Source organism: Gymnodraco acuticeps, unplaced genomic scaffold, assembly GCF_902827175.1.
Source record: "Gymnodraco acuticeps unplaced genomic scaffold, fGymAcu1.1, whole genome shotgun sequence".
NCBI lineage: Eukaryota > Metazoa > Chordata > Actinopteri > Perciformes > Bathydraconidae > Gymnodraco > Gymnodraco acuticeps.
In genome coordinates this window covers 6,399,483-6,423,445 of record NW_022991154.1, presented here as the reverse complement: position 1 = coordinate 6,423,445, position 23,963 = coordinate 6,399,483, and the positions used below count along the sequence as shown (strand labels likewise).

The 23,963-nt window shown below is 42.6% G+C and overlaps 1 protein-coding gene across 1 annotated transcript in view; it reads right to left on the bottom strand.

Annotated features, from left to right (window-relative positions):
* pik3r3b (phosphoinositide-3-kinase, regulatory subunit 3b (gamma)) overlaps positions 1 to 23,963 on the bottom strand; it is a 338,567-nt gene that overhangs the window by 211,882 nt on the left and 102,722 nt on the right. The window contains exon 4 of the mRNA XM_034237528.1: positions 4,677 to 4,754. Within this exon, the coding sequence (XP_034093419.1) occupies positions 4,677 to 4,754 (78 nt within the window). The remainder of the gene's footprint in view (positions 1 to 4,676; positions 4,755 to 23,963) is intronic.

Below are 23,963 nucleotides of genomic sequence, written 5' to 3'. Positions count from 1 at the left end.
CCAAACCAGTTTTGTTATTTATGTTTAATCCTCAGTCTACTAACATATTCAAAAATGCAGGGATTAAAGACTGGGTTCCATGGGACCATGGGCCGTAAAAAGCAATAATAACAACAACATTTTAACTTATTTCATCAAGGAAGATCATTAAATATGTAATCACTGTCATCTGAAAAAGAAAAAAATCTAACTATTATTGTTTCTTTTTTGTTGTTAGAGTTAATTTGCATATTGTGAAAAACATTTTCGTCAGTTTCCTTCAAAAAGACGGAGCCTTTCTACCCTGAGAGTGTGTGCTACTTTAAATTAGGACGCAGAGTAAACTCCATGGATAGTTCCATCTGAATTTGGTGTTTTCATCTAAAGTCTTTTTAAAATGACTAATTGATACAGAAAACAATGAGTAGGAACAACTGACATGACATATTAATAAGAAATTGGAAGTATATAATGTAGCACCTGTGACATATGACTGGGTGTGCAGGCACTGCATTTGATAATGTAAAGGTTGAACAAAATGATATCCAAAGAAAGTGACACCAAACTGGATAACAGATCATTATAAGTGACTGTGGTAATTAGTTTACCCGAGTCAGGCCTTTACCTTCCATAACCAAGGACATTATTTAAACAAATACATGACTTAGTGACCTAGTTTGTTAATGGTATGCTGACTTACAAACATGGGACCTATACAAAACAACTTTTTGTGGCACTTTTAGAACTAACTATTATTGTTTTGTTTATTTAGGATGGAGTGAAAGCTGTCAGTAAAACCCAAATAATCAAACTTGCCGAGCAAAAACTGTCCAATGACTAAATGTCCTGTCAGTCCATGCTTACCCTTACTGTAGTTTGATTATAATAAAGTGACAAATGACATACATGAATGACTAAGGTCCATGGATTTGTCACAGCAATAAATAAGACTAATGATTCTAATAGGATATGTGAGTGATTAAGTATTAATAGGATCAAAGGTCTATGTGCAAGTCTCACCAAACAGGTAGGGATGAATGAAATAGCAGTAGCATCATACTGTATAACATGTTTTCGGCCTTCCACCCTCTCTCCCTTCTTCTCTCCTCCTGTGAGTGGGGTCGGGATTTAGATGTTGTGAGTTCCCCACCTCTCTCCCAAAATAAAGTACGGAGCCAGAGCACTCCCTGGTGGTGCCAAACCTGAACTTCAACAACTCAAACTTGGATAACTTTTTTTGGCTGAGTGAGTCTGTCTCCGTTCAGCATCAGCAGCCTGATAAGACCCGGGACAGTCCCAGCAGGAGTTTGCTTTGGTTTGGATACAAAGTGGAAAGCAGGAGGATGTGAGATCTAGGGGAATTGGAAGTTGATGTCGGGCCACTTGTTGCTTCCACAGTGTGTATGTGATCCAAGCAGAGAATCACATAGAAAACACATGGATTCCCTAAAGTTTTCTTTCTTACTTTAAGTTTCATACTTATCAGATATGGATTGGTAGATTTGCTAAGTCATCTATTGGTTAAAATAAAAGGCTTTCTATTAGGGGTGTAACGGTTCACAGAAGTCACGGTTCGGTTCGTACCTCGGTTTGGGGGTCACGGTTCGGTACGGATTCGGTACAACAAGAAAAAGCAAAAACAGTCCCAAATGCATAATTCCAGGTTTGTTATTTATGTTTGAACAGTAGTGCAAGTTTCAGTTTAAAAATAAGGATCTCTGACATTTTGAATAATTAACTGTATTAAACAGTTAAAAACAAACCACAAACAGTACCACACACACTCAGATGGCCATATTATCTATAATGGCTGATGTCAAACAAAAAGGTTTCATCAAGCTGTAAAACTAAAAAGAATGTCTTGAAAATATTACATCATAAATAATAAGAAAGCGTTTCAAGAGCACAAAGTCGTTGAAAAACATATGCCAAAAGCTTCCGTTATTTATTTTGGTCTCAAGGCTTTCATTGTCTATTGGTTTATTAAAAACAGCGGGGATCAGCTGTTGAACTGCTGTTGTCTTTTGCCGGGCTCCGGTGATTGGCAAATCTGGGTGATGCCTTCTGATATGAATTAGCATGTTTGGCGTGTGTTTCCATTAGCATACTGCACTGCTATCGAACAACGCCGACACACCGTCCTCGTCCAATCCACCGTCCTCGTCCAATCCACCACTCATCCGATCCACCACTCGCACACTTCATCGTTATTGTAGTCCACAGGGAACCCAACATTTTCCCACACAGCTGATTTAAAAGAAGCAGGTAGGTTCTAGCTCCTGTGTGTTATCTGAAATCGCCATACTAACTTTACTTCTTCTTGTATTTTGTTCGTTTTGTTGTTGTGTTTCTTCTTGTTCTTTATTTGTTGTTTAGCCCTAAGCCTGTTTTTCAGGTCTCAGGCTCGAAAATGACATTCCCAGAACAAATTACCATATCTTCCCTTCTAAAAGGGTTAAATTAATAATCTTTTTTTCTCAAAGTAATGATAAACCTGTGAGTTGGATGTAGAAAAGTCAGAATCAATATAGATGTTTTTTATTTTAAAGAAAATTCAGATTGAACATAGTAAAAAACTGTAAATTATAGTGTCCGTCCAAATTATTTTTTACTTATAGTGAAAACTACCCTTGGATGATGGTAAGGTAGACTAAAAGCTTTATAAATCCAAATTACAACATATAATAAGTACCCTGTATCAAGAGTGATGCAAAACAAGTGACATTTGACCTTTTTAGAGAGGTTTAGCAAAATAAACTCCACCTCGGAGGTGATTTGGGTGGAAATGGGGGTTTTACCGTTTCTCTGGAACCCATTGGTCGATTTTGGTGATTGACATATCTTTCTGACCGTTAGAGCCAATAGAAACGAAGAGGAATCTCCCCACTCACACACATGGTAAAACAAAAAGGTGGGGGCTTCGCGGACGCAGTTTTGCATGAGAGTGAAGCTATAGAGCTATAGCTCTAGCTCTGACATCTGTAAACCGAAAAGCAGGTTTATTGCTCATGGATTATCAGAAATAATTTCAAAGGGACACAGACACATTGGATTAACCTATGGATTAACTTCAGCAGCGTTTTTATCATTTTAAAGCCATTGAAGACCACTTTTGACCAGACTACGACACAGGTGAGCCATTTTAGCGTTTTTAGCTACCTAGCGCCATATGTTTTGATGTCTGTTCTTGTTATTACCTCCACAAGTTCGTATCATTGAGTGATAATGAGGGTACCCTTTGATTCTGTGTCACCTCACGATGTGTTGGATGTGCACCAAAGATAAATAATAAGGTTTTGTGAGTGAATTTCGGTGCAGTCATCTGTTAGCATTTTTCGCTCGTTGCTAATTCAGAGGCTCAGCGTTAGCATTGTGGGTTTTTTGAAAAACAATTTTTTTAAATGATCAGTTAGATGAGTTTCTTCCCGTTACATGGATATAAAACATTCATATTTTATTAAATGAACATGCCCTCAAACACTGTTTCCTGCAAGATGTTGCGGCAGTACCCCGGTACCGGGGTCTCTCGGACTTAACAGGTTAAGGGCGGCTGGCAAACAGCTTTTAGGCGCAATACCGCCCCCTGGATTATAAATAGTGTAATGGATACTGCTCTGAATGACAGACTTTTTTCCCACTCGTAAAAAAAAGGCGTATTCGTCGTGTGACTGCATGTGCCGAACCGTGACGTCCGAACCGTGACGGTACGGGACGAATACGGATACCGTTACAGCCCTACTTTCTATCACTCATACATGTTATTTACATGTCCGTTGTGGCTCTACTCAAATATGACAGTAACATATATTACAAAAGCACCTGCATGATATTTGACATATAGCTATAGCTATCAAGTTATAATAATGTTATAATGAAGACAAAATGTTCTCTGTTCTCTTACAGGCTCTCAAGAATATGGTGATGCGATAAGTGTCATTATACAGGCTTTTTGATTTCATATATTGCAATTCTGTATATTTTTCAAATCTGATTTTGGGAAAACTGTCAGTGTTCCTCATTTTTATTTAATCTGAACAGAACAATCTGCAATTGCTTTTGTCACAGTCCCTGACTTTACAAGAACCAATTCTTAGGTTCGAAGATGATGCCAAAGTTTGCAAACTGTGAAAGTAAAACAACTTTTTACAGTGGGCTATGCAACTGCAACAATGCCCTTTAGCTCCTTTTGAGCCATAAACTAAGAGTGTCCCGTCCTCCAAAGGTCGATAGAAAATATAGTTGGGACACAGTGAACTCACTATAGAAACATCAAAGGATCACACCTTACTTTTTTCCTGGGAATGCTACATTGTAAACAACAGATCAATGTTGAAATTGGTAGAAAAAGAGCTAGTGAAGTTATCTGTTAGCTGCTGCTTAAAGAAGATTCCATAGAGTTGCATTTAAGTTCGAAGCTAGGCAGACAACATGACAACACCCCAATCCTAGCCTCTCCATTGGCATATTTTGGAATTGATTTAGATTTTACTGATCACTCCCGAGCACGTTTTGGTTTGGCCACAAGCTACATAAGTGTCCAACATGCTGGGTATTCTTACTGTTGGCAGCTAACACATATTGAATGTAAGTTTGGTGGACAGTGTGCATTTGATTCATCTAGTTCATTGTGTGGACTGACACCATTTATATATGCTCACAATATGAATTGTAGGGGTAATGATTTTGGGGTTAGGTACCTGAGTCCAAAGCCTCCCGCAGCTCTGCAGGTCCACTGGTGGCTGGAGGAGCTCGATACAGAGAATCACTGTTCAATCCTGCAGATAAAAACAGGTAGAAGAAGAGGAAGGAAGTCAGCAGTCAGCCTGAAAACATGTGTTTACTACAGCTAACTTGTAAAGTTGGGCTGCATATTACAGTGAAATACGTTAAAGGTTTTTTCAACAGTGAAATAAGGATGGTTGTCCACCTTATGCAGGAGTTATGATGTTGATAAATTAGCTTAGCATAAAGACTAGTAGCAGGATGCAATTGCTACCCTGCGGTTTAAAAACACACACAGAAACACTTTTTAAGCAGATGGAACAACATGTCTATATTTGTTGTCCAGTTTATAGGTAAACAAAGATGTAAAAATGACAGTTTGAGTCAATATTGATAATAGTCGGTGCCGCAACAATGTGCAGGGAAGTTAAAAAGTTTGCTACCATAATTAAAAAAAAATTAAAAAAGAAAGTGCTACACATAAGTAATGGGTGACTTGATACACCGATGTTCCAAAAAAAGGACCTCGATCATATAACTCTTGATAATTATTCAAAGGTCCCATAATATACTATACTTATAACCATATATGTGACCTGCTCCATCGAAATCAGTTGCATTGACCCGAAGACACATTTTGAGTTGTAGGTGTCACGATCTGTCTGTGTTGTGTTTTGTCTTGTCTTTTTCTGTCTTTGGTTTCATGTTTTATTTTGAAAAGTCTTCACCCCCTGTCTTGCCTGTCGCTTTCTGTCTGTTTTCCCTCCTACCTGATGACCCGATTGTGTTCACCTGGTGCCCCTGTGTTTTCTCCTCCCTCCTCACCTGTGTCTTGTTTGTGTGATTAGTCTTGTGTGTATTTAAGTTCTGGTTTTTCTGTCTGTCATTGTTGGTTCATTGTTTGTCGTTGACTGTGTTCACGAGGTAGTGTTCTGTTTGTTCCTTAAAGACCTTGAAATAAAGGTATTTTTTCTGTTTATTCTGCATTTGGGTCCTGCCTGCTTCACTCACCCTAACAGTAGGCTATACACTGTGAGATTCCTAGCTTTCTAATGATATCAGGATTGTTTTTGTACTCCAAATATTAAGCAAAATATGTCACATTATATAATTACTGTCACCGAGTCATCATTTTGAGAAAAAGGCCTTAAAGTTTCCTCCATCGGAATCTATCGATCTGATTGATTATTAGCGGAGCAAATGATCAAAGTAGTACTGAGGGAAAATATTTTCGTTTGGATTACTGGTCTGGGGGAAGCAAGCGAGTGTGTGTGTATATGTGTGTGAAAACACTCATGAGAAACACTGGCTGTTGTTATGCCTGCTGTGACGTCAAGTTACTCCGTTCTCCGCTTGTAATTATGCCGTTACAAGCTTCAACGTTATATTTATCATCTGAATTTGCCAAAACAAGTTTAATATTCTGAAAGCCAAGACTTTGTTTAATTTAAATCAGATGAAAACAAACTGTAACGGACCCTGCCGTGTTATCTATGATTACTATACGAATCCACGTTTATTTTTTAAATGAGCCGTTGCGACTTCCGACTGATTTCGATAGAGCAGGTCACATATTATAGGGCTATATCTATACAAAACATGTCCCTGAAGTTTTTGCTCAAAATACCAAACAGATCACCCATTGTAGCCATGCCTCATACCCCTCTATTTCAGCCCTGGTACAAAAGTGCTGATTCTGGGTCTGTAGCTTTAAATGTAACCGAGCAGCTGCTGGCCACGCCCCTTTGGAGTGCAGGCAAGCAGTGAGCTCTGTGAAGAGAAGAGTGTCAGCAGAAACTCAGCTAAACGCTGCCGTGATTAAACGCAATATTATTTTCCAAACCACATCAAGGATTATTTCTGAAACAGTATGGAGCTCAAACGCTTTCTCTCGCGCGGGTTTACCACAAGGTGAGTACCTGTTCATATCCTGCTTCTTTACACATATTCTCTCCAGTACAGCTTTAGCTCTGAGTGTTAGCAATGCTTGCTAATGTAAACACAAACCATATTACTTCCAAAGCACGTCGCGCATTGTTTCTGATACAGCACATAACTTGACATGTATCAAGATGGTCGCAGCGTGAGCAAGCGCATCTCAAGCTTGTCTGTTTTTCGCTGTTAAATTAGCTCTTTAAAGCTTATGCCATTGATCCACATGATCTGAACCCATGAACATTTGAATAACTTAAGAATACATAGTAAAGCGGCTCACTACGGTCTCTGGATTAGTGTATTTTTTTGATTTGCAACTATGGAGGGAAACATGTCTCTGCAAACTTTGTGGGACGCGATTCAGCAAATCAAGACCGACATGCTGACTCACATTGACACAAAAATGTATCCCATTCAAAGTAGCTTGAGCAGGATACACAGGATTCCCTGTCTAGTTTGGGAGACCAGGTCAATTTGTTAGAGCAGCGTGTTGGGGCTAATGAGGACAATGTACACAAGTGTGTCGCTCGAGTCAAGCAGCTTGAGAAAGACAACTCCTTCCTAACGTCTAAAGTTGATGACTTGGAGAACCGGAGCCGACGTTCTAACCTTCGCTTCGTAGGAATCCAGGAGTCCGCTGAAGGCAGTGACATTATCGGCTTCATGTCTCGGCTCATCCCGCAGCTCCTGGGGCCAGATGCTTTCCCTACCCTGCCGATCATTGTATTATGACATTGGGGTCATGCAGAGTGAGATCGCTGTTCCTTTAAGAGAGGGATGTGGGCTTGCATGTGTGTGTGGGTATGGTTGAGCGAGAGTGAGCGAGCCGGATATATGTTTTCGAGAAGTAAAACGAGGCAGCAGAAAAAGGATAGGTCTGTGATGTATCTTGTGAAACAGAAGAGCTAAATAAATGCAACGACCTCCCAAGAAGAGCTCGCCTCTCTCCAGTCATTCCGATAAAGTGGGTTATTGAACCCGAAGCGTGTTGCTTCTGCCCTGGGAGACGACAGAGAGTCATCCCCCCTGTTTCCTCGACTATGGTCTGGGAGCCGACTGGAAAGTTCAACAATTGAGAGGGCACACCGCTCACCGACTGCCAGGCAAAACTCCCGTGCCAGCCCCGCGGGCCATCATGATCGAGCTGCTGAACTTCCAGGACAAAGTGAAAATCCTTCGTCTTGCCAGGAAGAAAAAGTCTCTGGACTACAACGGGAAACACATCAGCATATATCCCGATTTCAGTCCCGAGCTTACCAGAAGACGCCGGAGCTTCGATCCAGTCAAACGCAAGCTCCGTGAACTCAACATGAAGTACTTTCTCCTCTACCCGTGCACCCTCTGCGTTGTTGTTGATGGCACACAACAACGCTTCTCGACCCACAAAGATGCGGAGGCAATCTTTATGTCTACCTCAAACTCTCCTGGGTGACAAACATCCCCAGAGATGAGGCTGCTGCTAATGGTAGCATGTTGATCCACTACGATGGTGCATCTAAGTGACTTTCTCCTCGGTTTCCTCTCTTCTCTTCTCTTCCCTTGTTTTTTATTTTTCTCATCTTTTTACGTGACGTGTCATCAGGGCCGCCCCTCCCTACAGGCCAATCACGCAGGCTGCATGGGGCCCCGCCTTGCGCAGGGGGCCTCAGCTGCTGTGCATAGTTCTCCACTCAGTTCTGTGCGCACCCCTCGCGAGAGTGAGAGTGAGAGGTGACAAGGGGAGCACGTCTGTAACCCGACACCGTTTAAATGAATCGACATCTGACCAATCACGGCTTTGATACGGCCACTAGTGCAGGTGAAGAGATGTCAGTGAAAAGACAGTTTCAGTCCGGCACAAGCAAGAGGGAAAAAAAAAAAAACATGAAGAAACTAGAGCATCACTCGAAAGTGGGTTATTGTATGAGTCAAATGTACAACTTGTGAATGTTGTATAAGTCAAATTGCCAATTGCCATATTAAAACATCAGCTGCAATTCACGACATGAAGAAGGCAGTCTCTGCATCGCATATAGGCTAATGGAGATGCAGTTATTTCCAGCATTCTTTATTTACCATTCATTCAAGTATGTGATGCCTTTTATCTGCTAATGTACAGGAGGAAGAGTGATAAACTGTCTGTCTAGTTGGCTTACATAACAGTTAAAGTTTACAGCCTAAAAAACATGGAGCATTTTTCCCCCTTTTATTCATTTTTATGTCAATTTGCACATTTCATGGTGATGCTCAGCCTCTCCCCTTAAGGCAAGGCAAGTTTATTTATATAGCACCTTTCAACACAAGGCAATTCAAGGTGCTTTACAAAAATGAAAGACTTCCAGACAAAGGCATTTAAAAACAGTAAAAGATAATAAAAGAAACATTAAAAGAAAAAATACATGAATAAAAAGTAAACTTTTACTCCTAACAGTCATCATCATGTCAATCACAACACAGAGAAATACTGATAGAAATGTGTGTGTAGTTGTTGATACATTGCTGACAGAGGGAACTACATTTGAATACAGATTTAAGAAGTATCAGTTTTTGAGTCATGTCATAAGCATGTTTTGTCTTGACTATATTACAACTCTATTATAATAAAATAATATAGTATTTATATTATTGAATTGATTATGATTATTATTATTAGTAGAAGTAGTTTATTTGCATTCATTATATTTAATATTTTTGAGGCTAGTATTTGGCAGGAAATGCAGACGTATTCACCTGTAAACGCATACTGAACGACATAAATGCACATTTACCATTTACCTCACTGTATAAAAAAGTAACTGTGTTGATAATAATAATAATAATAAACAGGAATTATATTTGCAAAGTAGCCTACTTTGTTTCCAAAAAAAAATGTTTCACTCCTGTCGGTTGGGGGGGGGGGGGGCCTCATCTCACAATGTCGCTTGGGGCCCCAAGTTAGCCAGGGGCGGCCCTGCGTGTCATGACTGCTGAGATGTTGTTGACACTCTCTTTTGTGTTTATTATAACTTAATATAACAGGTGGGAACCCACCTGGCTCTTTCAGTTGTGTGGTTTGTTTACATTTTAACAAGTGACAGGAACATTATTTGCTATTATTTCCAGACTGGATGAATTAAAGGGTATACAAATCATTCATTTGAATATCAGGAGTCTATTGCCCAAAATTGATTTACTTTGGATATGGGTTGTTCTACATAAACCTAAAATCATCACACTCTCTGAAACTTGGCTTAATAGTAACATTTCCGATAGTGAACTACAAATCACAAATTATTTGCTTTACAGATCTGATAGATGCCCCAGGGTTGGAGGTGTGGCTATGTATGTCTCCTCTGACCTTGTGACTGAGCTAATTGCTACTTCTATAGAGCCTCTACATTTTGAATGCATTTTTCTTAAAATTATTTTTCATGAAAATAAATGCTTAACTATTAGTAGCATCTATAGGTCACCTTCTTCACCTGCAGAGTCTTTTAACCACATCATTGACACTATCAACTCCATTTCCTGTGGAAATGAAATAATCTTGCTTGGTGATTTCAACAAAAATTGGTTGGATAAATCATCTGATAGAGAGAAAAAACTTTTCAGTAGTCTAAATGTTAAACAGCTAATTAATGAGCCAACTCGTATTAATCTTAGAACCCAATCTCTGCTTGACTGGATACTGGTGTCACACCCTGACAGAATCTTAAAAGCTGGTGTCATGTCGGATTGCTTCAGCGATCATTCAATTGTTTATTGCGTATGGAAAATCAAATTAATTAAACTGCCTCCAAAACTAGTCAAAATCAGACAATATAAAACATTGAATGTTGATTCATGATGTCATGAACAAAGATGCACCCGTGAGAACGGTTAAGGTCAAAGGTCAACATCTCCCTTGGATCAATTCTGAACTCATCAGTCTCTTTAGGGAAAGGGATAAAGCATGGTCGATATATCGTCATTCAAGAACTATAGCCGATTGGGAAGTATACAGGCATCTTCGAAATCTGAGTAAAACCAAAACCCGAAATGCTAAATCGAACTACTATAAAGAATCTATTTTAAATAAATCAGGTAAACATTCTATTAATAAAATAAGAACTGCTGATACAATAATTCATGACCCATTATCCATTGCCCAAATATTTAATCAGCATTTCGCTAATGTATGTTCCACACTCTCCTATTTGACGACTGATATTTCTAATAGTAACTCATACTGCAACAGTTATTTTTCTTTTTAGAAGATTCTACCACACGAAGTTCATAATGCTATCGCTGAATTAAAAGTGGATGGCAGTGCAGGACTCGATGGTATAAAAAACAGGTTCATAAAATTGGCGTCCCATATTCTCATGTACCCACTTGCTGATTTGTTCAACCTGTCTTTGTCCACCTGTTGAGTTGCCGACTATTTTGAAATGTGCACACATCATTCCACTCCATAAAGGTGGTGATTTACTTGATACAAATAATTATAGACCAATCTCTATTGTCTGTTCTATTTCCAACGTTTTGGAGAAAATAATTTATAATCAACTGTCACATTATCTCAATACTTATAATATTTTATCTCCGGTTCAATCTGGTTTCAGGCATAATCACTCCAAAACAACTGCCCTACTTAAATTTATGAATGACTTGTACTCTGCTGCAGATGATGGTGAACTCACAGGTGCCATTTTTATTGACTTGACAAAAGCCTTTGATTTCGTTGATCGATATCTGCTCTTGGATAAACTTCACGGCATTGGCCTTTCTAATAATACAGTGTTATGGTTTAACTCGTACCTTCACAGTAGAAAGCAATGTGTGGTTGTTATTGCAAAACAGTCTGACCTGTTGATCCAACAAAAAGGTGTACCCCAAGGATCAACTCTGGGCCCACTTCTGTTCTCTATTTACATAAATGATTTATCTTCTTGTCTCATTAATTGTTGTATTCACCTTTATGCTGATGACACTGTCATATGTGACCCGCTCTATCGAAATCAGTCGGAAGTCGCAACGGCTCATTTCAAAATAAACGTGGATTTGCGTAAAAAAATATTTTTTCTGGGTTCGGGTGTTTTGTTTGATTTTAAACAAACAAAGTCTTGACTTTCAGAATATGAAACTTTTATTTCCAAAATCACACGATAAATACATTTTTGAAGCTTGTAAAGGGAAGAAGACAGACACCTCTCACTCGCAATCTGCTCTTCCGCAGCGCCGCCCCCCCTCCCTCCGGCTGAAATTATGAATGTAAGAGTATAGTAATCATAGATAACACGGCAGGGTCCGTTACAGTTTGTTTTCATCTGATTTAAAATAAACAAAGTCTTGGCTTTCAGAATATTAAACTTGTTTCGGCAAATTCAGATGATAAATACAACTTTGAAGCTTGTAACGGCATAATTACAAGCGGAGAACGGAGTAACTTCACGTCACAGCAGGCATAACAACAGCTGGTGTTTCTCGTGAGGGTTTTCCCCGGGAAACAAACGCAATACACACAAACGCAAAATTACACAAACACACAACACACACACACACACACACGCACACTCGCGAGCTTCCCCCAGACCAGTAATCCAAACGAAAATATCTTCCCTCCGTAGTATTTTGATCATTTGCTCCGCTAATAATCAATCAGATCGATGGATTCCAGAGAAGAGAAAACTTTGAAGGCCTTTTTCTCAAAATGATGACTCGGTGATAGTTATTATATAATGTGACATATTTATGACATAACAACAATCCTGATATCATTAGAAAGCTAGGAATCTCCTCTTTCCAGCAGTGTATGCAACTCAAAATGTGTCTTCGGGTCAATGCGACTGATTTCGATAGAGCAGGTCACATATATACATCCAAATCTGACTTTTCACAAATTCAGATCTCTCTTCAATCAGATTTTAATATCTTACAGGACTGGCTATCACACAATAAACTACTGCTTAACAAAACAAAATGTTATACCATGGTCTTTGGTACCAGGCAGAAGCTCAAATCCAAACCTAATGTAGTAATAACATGTACGGATGGCACTTCTCTGCATAAAGTTGATATCTTTTAATATCTTGGTGTATGGCTAGACTCTGAACTTTCATTTAAACTACATATAAAGCATGTAACGCTCAGTGTCCGAAAGATAATCGCTTCTCAACTTATTCTTCCGATTATGGACTATTGTGATGTTGTCTACCAACATGCTCATAAATTAGATATTGCTCCACTCAACATAGCCTACAATAGACCAGTGGTTCCCAAACTTTTTGTGCCCAAGGCACACCAAAGGACAAGTAAAAATCTCAAACGACTCGCTTCACCCTCGCTGCGAGGGGGACCCAAGTTCCCATCAGCAAAAACACGTGGGTTTGCTATCCTGGCTCCAAGATGGTGGAATGAGCTCCCCATTGACATCAGGACAGCAGATAGCTTGCACATCTTCCGGCGCAAACTGAAAACTCATCTCTTTCGACTCCACTTTGAGCGATAGATTTATTAACAAAGCACTTATATACTAATAAAGGACTGGCTTATCTAAAGCCAGTTGAGTAGCACTTGAAATGTTTGGCTCTATGAAACCTGATGTACTTATATGATTCTGTTTTCTTCAAGGTTGTGTCTTCCTGGTCGAATGTACTTATTGTAAGTCGCTTTGGATAAAAGCGTCAGCTAAATGCAATGTAATGTAATGTAATGTAATGTAATAAAACAAGTTGATCGGGCAGTTTAAAATGACATAATAGGCTCTCTACCAGGAGATGCGGCTGCATTGTGTTAAATGCAACCCGGTATCACGGCAAGACGTGAACATGTGACGATTTACCATGCTGGGAGACGTGAAGATGTCACGATTTCGTCCCCTTCAAACGTGACAGCTACACGGTATTGTTAACCCATGTTAACCAGTGGAGAAATAACCGGAAATACCAAGCAAATGCTACCCCGACGTAATGATTTATTTTTTAATAGTCACACTCGATTACGGCGATTTTCTTGTTGCCCCAGCTGGTCGACACCTCTTTTAGCAGAAACAAAGGCTACATTAATGTATTAAATCGATGTTAATCCGTGCGTGTGGATGTGGAATTAACGGACGTGACGTTGTGCGATTGAGTTGCCAAGCAACAGCTTCGGTTCATGTTAATTTACAAACTATTCAACTACAACCGTAGTTATATTTAAAAACATGTTAGAAGGCCTCACGAAATACTTTAATGCACATTCAAATGTAAATGTGAAGGAATGTGTGTATAACAAAATACATCGGTCATTAAACGAAACCGGAAACAGATGTAGGCAAGATCCTCAGCTCGATGATTGGATGGTTATCCGCAATGCATGCTGGGATTTGGTGTTTATGTGATGTGAAATCTGAAAACGTTTTTTAAAAATACAATAATACTTTATTCCGAGTGTGCTTGCTTTTCTCTTTGAAAGTCATCACATAACGGCATTGTAATACACGGTTTCGGCTGCATTAAATATTACATATCTGCCGTAATTCTCTATTTATAGAGCCGTGCTGAGAAGACTTCTGGACAAACAGGAGAACTGCCGCCAAAACTGAAGATGTGACATGGATCATAAATATATAAGCAATTAAACAACATCTTACATTTATTTTCACACAATACGTCTCCTTGCAGTATCAACACTAATTCGGCTGACTTTTATATTTGATCCAATTGGTAGATAGGCTGTATTTACACCATAACCGTGCAGAGCTGATAGAAAGGGACACCTGGTGGTCAAAGCACGTTATTGAATTGTATTATTTTATTATTAGATATTAATAGGAGGATGTGCAAAACAGACAAACTAATAAGGCTTAATTTAAACATTAAAGAGTACTTTAGGTTAAGGTCTTATTTTGAATAAGAAAAAAGCTTTAAGAAGAATATGGAGGGATGAAACCCTCTTGAAACCGCAGGTCCTTCCTTCCTGCAGCGGTCAGACTTTACAACCAGCACTGCCCCTTGTAGACCCTCCTACACACACCACAACACAGACTATAACACCCCTTGCTGCTAAATACAAACCAACTTTGTGCAATATGTGCTATATGTGCAATATATATATGCCATTAATAACTGTGTAATGTATACCTGGCCACTAAATCAATATATATGCCGTTTTGTTTTTAATCTGTATTTTTGAAAATTATGTAACTTTTTATCTTTTTTTTAGCATATTGTTTATTATATTATAACTTAGTACTTTTTTAGCATATTGTTTATTTTATTCTAACTTAGTACTTTTTTAACGCATGTAAGATATGCAACACTAAGCTATCTGTGGCTCTTTCCTGCTGTAACGCTGCACATTTCCCCTCTGTGGAACTAATAAAGGTATTCTGATTCTTTAATGGTCACACATGCAGAGCACACAGCACACACAGTGACATTTGTATCTACAGATACATATTAAGCCTGACAAAGTACTTAACGTCTAATATATTGCTTTCCTGCAATGTTAACTATGTTTAAGCACTTATTTGTTTATTATTTGTTTATTATTAAACTGATATTATACATATGTATTATACTCTTATAAGATGTATGTAGATAGTATAAGAAATGTGCAGAATGACAGTTTAATGGTGGAGTATACACACATATTGATAGATGTCTTGTAATGCACTGTTGAGGAACCTGCGACCCAAGTTTTTCATTCATTGCAACACAGTAGTTGTGTATAATATGATATGTCAATAAACTTTAGCTTAGAAAATCTTGAAATCTTGAAAGGGATGTGCAAACTAGTCATTATATACAGTCTTTAATGAACTATTAGTAGAGAATAATGAGTAATGAATATACTTTATAGGGATCCTATTAATATCTAATAATAAAATAATAAAATTCAATAACGTGCTTTAACCACCAGATGTGCCTTTCTATCAGCTGTAAATTAACATGAACCGAAGCTGTTGCTTGGCAACTCAATCGCACAACGTCACGTCCGTTAATTCCACATCCACACGCATGGATTAACATCGATTTAATACATTAATGTAGCCTTTGTTTCTGCTAAAAGAGGTGTCGACCAGCTGGGGCAACAAGAAAATCGCCGTAATCGAGTGTGACTATTAAAAAATAAATCATTACGTCGGGGTAGCATTTGCTTGGTATTTCCGGTTATTTCTCCACTGGTTAACATGGGTTAACAATACCGTGTAGCTGTCACGTTTGAAGGGGACGAAATCGTGACATCTTCACGTCTCCCAGCATGGTAAATTGTCACATGTTCACGTCTTGCCGTGATACCGGGTTGCATTTAACACAATGCAGCCGCATCTCCTGGTAGAGAGCCTATTATGTCATTTTAAACTGCCCGATCAACTTGTTTTATTACATTACATTACATTACATTGCATTTAGCTGACGCTTTTATCCAAAGCGACTTACAATAAGTACATTCGACCAGGAAGACACAACCTTGAAGAAAACAGAATCATATAAGTACATCAGGTTTCATAGAGCCAAACATTTCAAGTGCTACTCAACTGGCTTTAGATAAGCCAGTCCTTTATTAGTATATAAGTGCTTTGTTAATAAATCTATCGCTCAAAGTGGAGTCGAAAGAGATGAGTTTTCAGTTTGCGCCGGAAGATGTGCAAGCTATCAGCTGTCCTGATTTCAATGGGGAGCTCATTCCACCATCTTGGAGCCAGGATAGCAAACCCACGTGTTTTTGCTGATGGGAACTTGGGTCCCCCTTGCAGCGAGGGTGCAGCGAGTCGTTTGGCTGATGCAGAGCGTAGTGCACGCGCTAGGGTGTACGGTTTAACCATGTCCTGGATGTACGAAGGGCCAGATCCATTGGCAGCATGGTAAGCAAGTACCAGTGTCTTGAAGTGGATTCTAGCAGTTACCGGAAGCCAGTGAAGGGAGCGGAGGAGCGGAGTGGTGTGGGAAAATTTAGGAAGGTTGAAGACCAGACGAGCCGCTGCATTCTGGGTGAGCTGCAGAGGTCGGATGGCACATGCAGGTAGACCAGCCAGGAGGGAGTTGCAGTAGTCTAGGCGTGAGATGACGAGAGCCTGGACCAGAACCTGCGTCGCTTTCTGTGTCAGCTGGGGACGTATCTTCCTGTTGTTGAAAAGAGTGTATCTGCAGCAACGGGTTGTAGCAGCGATGTTTGCAGTGAAGGACAGGTTGTTATCTAGGGTCACACCCAGATTCCTTGCAGTCTGAGTCGGGGAAACAACTGAGGTGCTGATGTTGATTGTTAGGTCAAGAATGGGACAATCTTTTCCCGGAAGGAAGAGCAGCTCAGTCTTGTTTATGGATTTTAAACTTTCTAACTAATAGAGAGCAGAAGGTGTCTGTCAATGGACGCCTCTCTGACTCTGTCATCACTTCCACGGGCTCGCCTCAAGGATGCGTTCTTTCGCCCCTACTTTTTATAATGTACACTGATAAATGCAGGAGCATGCAAGACAACAGCTACCTGGTTAAATTATCTGATGATACCGCCCTCTTGTCCCTCCTTAACGGCTCAGAATCAGGCCACGAGTGTGCTCTTGCCTATTTTATTTCCTGGTGTGATGATAGTTCTATTTCGTCCCGACTGACCGCCAGAGGCGGTGCTTTAAGCACTGGATATGTCCATCGCGCGCATGCGCAGCTCGAGTACCAATAACAACAAAGTCACCTGTGACCCACGTGACACCGGCTATATCAGCCGGTGTCGTCAGAGGATCTGTTCCTTTCATCTTCTCGCTGCGCGGGTACCGTGGCTACATTTTTGTAGCCTACAGCGTTCAGGTTTGAACGTTTGATCTGAGGGATTTCTCTGCAAGCAGCTGGCCGCGTGCAGCTTCGTGACTGACAGTCGGAGCTACGGGTCGTTAACGCGTCCTCCAGGAGCTGTGGCCGGCTGTGCGCTGTGCAGAGCCTCGACAGACAGGTTTGTGTCAGCTTGTTGCTGGTGATGGCTGTGTCCCCGCACCCTCTCCCAGCCAAGTTGTCCTGATTGCTGTCTTATTTTTTGTTTGGCTTAGACTTTCTGGTGACGACAGTGTTCCCGCTTCAGCTCCCATAAAGTTGCCCTTATGCTCTTTTGAAAGTTCTGCTTGTGGCGTTGTGCCCGAGCTATCATTAGCATTTGAGTCCCAGCTTTGGCTGTGTCCCTCATTCAATTTAGTATGGAAAGCCCAGAGTGTCATATTTTAAACCCGTTTTTAGTTTAGATGCAGAGAGTAAGGTAAGTACTTTCTATTTCTTAGAAGCTATTATCTGGTCTTAACATTTGTGTTCTGACTTGGTCGCTTGATTGTTAGCAGCAGCCGCTTGGCTAACACCTTGCTGTTAACCAGTTAAGCCCGAAGGTCCCCCCAGTGGACCCCTCCCACAGTTTTTTTTTTCTCACATGTCTCAGGGCTTCTTAACATTTATGAAACTTTTAATGTTTCATACCCTTTTAAAGGTAAGAAACTCCGCTAACTGACAATAAGAACAATTGTTAGCTAAAAAAAACACAAGAGTAATACCAAGCCTTTGAATTAACTAATGCTAACGCTTTTTTACACACAACACACGGTAGAAATGCCCTTATTACTATCTTAACTGCACAAACAAGATATACGATTTAAAGCTGAGACTCCACAGATTCCACACATGTAATGTCATCACTGTCCGACCTCGAATTCCTGGAGCTATCAGCCAGAAAAGAGAAAGTAAACAACATCCGGTTCCAAAAATATTACAATAATTACGTTTTACCTTTTTTGATTTGTGATCAAAGAAATAAAAACGCATCTCAAGGTTAATCCAATGTCTTTGTGTCACGTATAATTTTTTTACTGATAATCAATCATCATATTTATGGCAATATACTCGGTATAAAGTATTGCCGTCCAGGCTTGCACTTTCAGATATGCTTCGTTTGCTTCTCTATTACGTCCGCTATGGTAATGTTTACGTAGATTTGGGAACTGCCCATCGATTCTATTGGTTCTGATGGTTAAGAAAAAGGTGTAAATCACACGAATCGACCAATGGGTTCCAGAGATATGGTCCTGCGTAAATTATAAAGAATGGCAGCCAACTTAAGTACATTACGCAGCCCACTTCATTTATTGTTTACAACGTAACGAAGCAGGAAATGCAGCAGGACCCAGAGCGCACGGAGCACAGAGCGGACAGCAGATAACGGAATTGCAGTTTTATTGCTTATAGATTATTAGAACATTTCAAAGGGGACACAGCCCCATTGGATATTAATCTATGGATTAACTACATCATCGTTTTTATCGTTTTAATGCCATTGAAGACCAGTTTAGACCAGACAAAGAGGAAGGTAAGTCATTGTTAGCCTAGCGCATTAGCGCTAGCGCCATTTGTTTTGATGTACGTTTTTGTTGATAACGTCGCGAGTTTGTATCTTTCAGTGTTGGGCTGTTCAGGTGGGCACCGTTAGATTCTGTGTCTCCTTGCGATCATAAACAATGTGTTGGATGTGCAGCTAGGATAAGTAATAAGGGAGCGAGGAGTGATTTTCGGTGCTGTAATAGGTTAGCATTTTTCGCTCGGGGCTAATTCAGAGTGATAATTCAAAGTAATAAAATGATTTTTACAGTGAAAAAGTTCAAATGGAACCGATGGTTCCCAAATTACCCAGAGGTGAGTCCGCTTAGACTTTATTTTTGTAAATCTCTCTAAAAAGGTCACATTTCACTTGTTTTGCATCAATCTTTATACAGGGTACTTATTATGTTATAGTTTGGATTCCTAAAGCTTTTAGTCTACTAACCCATCATGCAAGGGTGGTTTTCATTATAAGTAAAGGTTTTTTTTTAGGTGGACATTAGAATTTACATGTTTTTACTATGTTCCATCTGAATTTACTTTAAAATAAAAACATCTATATTGATTCTGACACTTCTACATCCAACTCACAGATGTAACCTTGCTTTGAGAAAAATAATTATTAATTTACCCCTTTTAGAAGTGAAGATATATCATTTGTTGTGTTAGTGGCATTTTCGAGCCTGAAACCTGAAAAACAGGCTCAGGGCTTAACTGGTTAAGCTTAACAATTAACTCAGCCGGTGAGGGCAGTGCTCCCGCTCCCGGTAACATAGGGTTTGATTGCAGTAGCGCTAGATCGTTGTATTACTGCTCCTAGTACTAGACTCCTAGCACTAGGATGATATGCAGAGAACATCTTCACTGCGGGTGCTGTGTGCTCTGCATGTGCGGTTAATACTGTAACCATGGCCTACGGTTCTATGCGGGCTGTTCTCTTTCTTAGAAGCTAATTATCTGGTCTTAACATTGTGTTCTGACTTGGTTGCTTGATTGTTAGCAGCAGCCGCTTGGCTAACACCCTGCATGTACTGTTAAGCTTCATTATTTAACTCAGCCGGTGAAGGCAGTGCTCTCGCTCCCGGTAAATGCATGGTATGGTTGCAGTAGCGCTATATCGTTGTATTTACTGCTCCTAGTACTAGACTCCTAGCACTAGGACGATATGCAGAGAACAATCTTCACTGTGTGTGCTGTGTGCTCTGCATGTGTGGCCATTAAGGAGGATTTCATCCTCCCAATATTATATTATCTAGTAGGCAGCCGCTGACACTTTTAGGCACCGGCCACAGTTACTACTGTAACTAAGGTTCTAAGCCGTAAGTACTGGCCATAATTACTACTGTAACTACGGGTCCAAGCCGTGTAAGTACTGGCCATAGTCAATACCGTAACTACGGCTCTATGCTGTGTAAGTACTGGCCATAGTTACTACTGTAACTACGGTTTTAAGCCGTAAGTACTGGCCATAATTACTACTGTAACAAAGGTTCCAAGCCGTGTAAGTACTGGCCATAGTCAATACCGTAACTACGGCTCTATGCTGTGTAAGTACTGGCCATAGTTACTACTGTAACTACGGTTTTAAGCCGTAAGTACTGGCCATAGTTACTACTGTAACTACGGTTCCAAGCCGTGCAAGTACTGGCCATAGTCAATACCGTAAACGGCTCTATGCTGTGTAAGTACTGGTCATAGTTACTACTGTAACTACGGCTCTATGCTGTGTAAGTACTGGCCATAGTTACTACTGTAACTACGGTTCCAAGCCGTGCAAGTACTGGCCATAGTTACTACTGTAACTACGGTTATATGCCGTGTGAGCACTGGCCATGGTTACTGCTGTAACTACGGCTCTGTGCTGTTCTCTTCTTTAGAAGCTAGTTATCTGGTCTTAAACATGTGTGTTATTTGACTTGATCTCGCTTGATCGATAGCAGCAGCTGCTCGGCTAACGTCTTGCGTGTACTGTTAAGCTTCTTTATTTTACCCAGCTAGGTGAAGGCAGTGCTCTCGCTCCCGCTCCCTTTACCGGTATTGCGGATGTAGCTACATCCCTTTTTCTGTTCGGTGAGTAGTAGCACCGCTCTACTCTTCCCGTTCAGCAGGTAGCTGGTGAAGGCTGTGTTCCCGCACCCGCTCCCGGTTACGCTGCATCTGGCATTCGTCTCAAACTCAACCAGTGAAGGCAGTGTTCTCGCCCCCGCTCCTGGTAGACGCTGAACTGCTTCGCTTTTCCGTTAAGCAGGTAGCCGGTGAAGGCTGTGTTCCCGCACCCGCTCCCGGTTACGCTGCATCTGGCATTCGTCTCTAACTCAACCAGTGAAGGCAGTGTTCTCGCCCCCCGCTCCTGGTAGGCGCTGAACTGCCTTGTCTTTCCGTTAAGCAGGTAGCTGGTGAAGGCTGTGTTCCCGCACCCGCTCCCGGTTACGCTGCATCTGGCATTCGTCTCTAACTCAACCAGTGAAGGCTGTGTTCCCGCACCCGCTCCTGGTAGGCGCTGAACTGCCTTGTCTTTCCGTTAAGCAGGTAGCTGGTGAAGGCTGTGTTCCCGCACCCGCTCCCGGTTACGCTGCATCTGGCATTCGTCTCTAACTCAACCAGTGAAGGTAGTGTTCTCGCCCCCGCTCCTGGTAGACGCTGAACTGCCGTGTTTATTAATCCAGCCAGGTGAAGGCAGTGCTCTCGCTCCCGCTCCCTCTGCCGGTAACGTGGGTGTAATTACATCCCTCTTTCTGTTCGGCGAGTAGCAGCAACGCTCTACTCTTTTCATTAAGCAGGTAGCTGGTGAAGGCTGTGTTCCCGCACCCGCTCCCGGCTACGCTGCATCTGGCTACCTACAGAATGGCTCATTCATGTAGCGCCTGTATGGCTTCTTTTGAGCCCGAGGACGGCCACGACCGCTGCCCCTCCTGCCTCGGCCGCCTCTGGCGGTCAGTGGGGACGAAATGTGAGCATCTGAGGGAGGTTCTCACGGTAAACGCCTGCATGAGCTGTAGCTGCATGCCTCGGGCGCTCAGAGTGGCTAGAATCACTGAGGTGGAACGTCTGGCAGCAGCCAACAGACACCTCTCCTTGTCACATCCTCATCCAGATCAATTCGGCAGTTCCCGGCGACTTGAGAGAGCGATGGCTATGTGTGCTCCCCCCAATAGAAGGACTAGAAACAGGCTGTCCTCTAAAGTGGATCGGCTAGCTGCCGATAGGGGCATGATGAAGTCGCCTCTTGGCCCTTCAGCCTGGGCCCGGTGTAGGGGCTGCTAGCGGGCCGCCTGTCCTAACCCCCTTCGGTTGACGCCCCTCCTTCGGTTGGCGCACCTCCTTCGGTTGGCGCACCTCCTTCGGCTGACGCACCTCCTTCGGCTGACGCACCTTCTTCGGCTGACGCACCTCCTTCAGTTGACGCACCTCTGTATGAGGACGCCTTGTCGCTGGTACAGACTCGTCGCCAGGTTTCGCTGGCCCAGTCACCACTAATAGAGGCATGTAGGAGAGTCCTCCGTAGCATACCAGTCGAGCCAGGGGAGCTGTTTAGGTCAGCTGCCCTGGAGGCACTGGAGCGTGCCGCCCAAGCTAGGCAGACCAGGCAGCAGCTCTCGGGTCTTCGCAGACCTGTGCCCACTCCCAGCAGGCCCAGGGGCCGCTCTAGCAGCCGCACTCAGCCGCCGGATTACAGGGGTGGTCTGCAGAGGTCTTAGCGGCGCGACCCAATGACTTTCGTGCCCCAGGTCGCCCGCCTTCCAGGCGGCCTCGTGCCCCAGAGCCTTACCGGCGCCCCCCAAGAGGCTCCAGGGGCCGGGGGGCTGGGCCCTGAAATCCCGGGGGCAGTCGTCGGCAGCTCAGTTACTGGGCGTTCTGTACTTCCGTCCCTTGGGTGGTTTTCACCTTAACCCAGGGGTACGGACCGCAGCTCCGTACCCCTTCGGCTGGGTCTAATTGACAGTCGTCAGCGATCCGGCAGGGGCCCTAGCTCTGGCCCAAGAGTTGTCCGTCCTTCTGTCCAAGGACGCAATCAAGCCAGTAAGACCCTCTGCGTAGCCCAGGGGGTTCTACTCGGCGTACTTTCTCGTGAGCAAGAAAGTCGGCGGATTTCGCCCGATCTTGGACCTCAGAGGAATCAACAGATTCCCGAAGGTGCTGCCATTCTATATGCTGACCACTGCATATGCACAAGGTGGAGTGGTTCTCAACCGTGGACTTGAGGGATGCCTACTTCCACGTGGGCCGGGAAAGATGGTGCCTTATATTCAGTTCCTCCGGCCCTTGGGCAGACTGGCAGCTGCCTCGGCCGCTGGGCCCTTAGGCCCGCTGTCGTTGCGCCCCATGCAGATGTGGCTGAACAGCCTTCACTTGGACGCCAAGTGGCACAGGCACAGGGAAGTCAGAGTGTCGCAGCATTGCCTCCACTCTCTGTCACGCTGGAGGGGCAGGGCCTATCTCCTAGTAGGCTTGCCCATGGGCGCCATCCCATCCCGCCAGGAGACCATCACCATAGGTGCATGTCTCTCAGGGTGGGGTGCAGTGCGGCAGGGCAGGACCGTTCAGGGTCAGCGGTCTGCCCAGGAGAGTGCGCGCCAAGTCAACGTGCTAGAGCTTCGGGCTGTGCAGCTTGCACTCACGCACTTTCTACCCCAACTGGGTGGCAAGAATGTGTGTGTTCCTTGGGGACAGCATACGTTGTTGCTTAGACAACAGTCCCTTCTAGATAGTGGACGTTCTCACTCCACTCCGAATTTATGTGGCTGCGATTTCTGCCCGACATGTTCGGGTCGACGGCGCCACGGCGGGGTGCCACAGGTCGGTGTCCCTCTTTATGAGAAGGGCTTTACGGCAGCGTCCCCCTAGCACCCCGTGGGCTCCGGCTTGGGACCTGCCCCTGCTGCCGGATGCCATATCATCTCCTCCCTTCGAGCCCCTGGCCCAGGTGGGGCTTAGGTGGCGGCCCAGGTGGGGCTTAGGTGGCTGCCCACGAAGGCAGCATTTCTGCTTGCCATAGCCTCAGGGAAGCGAGTCGGGGAGTTGCATGTCCTCTCCATAAACAATACATGCCCGAGGTGG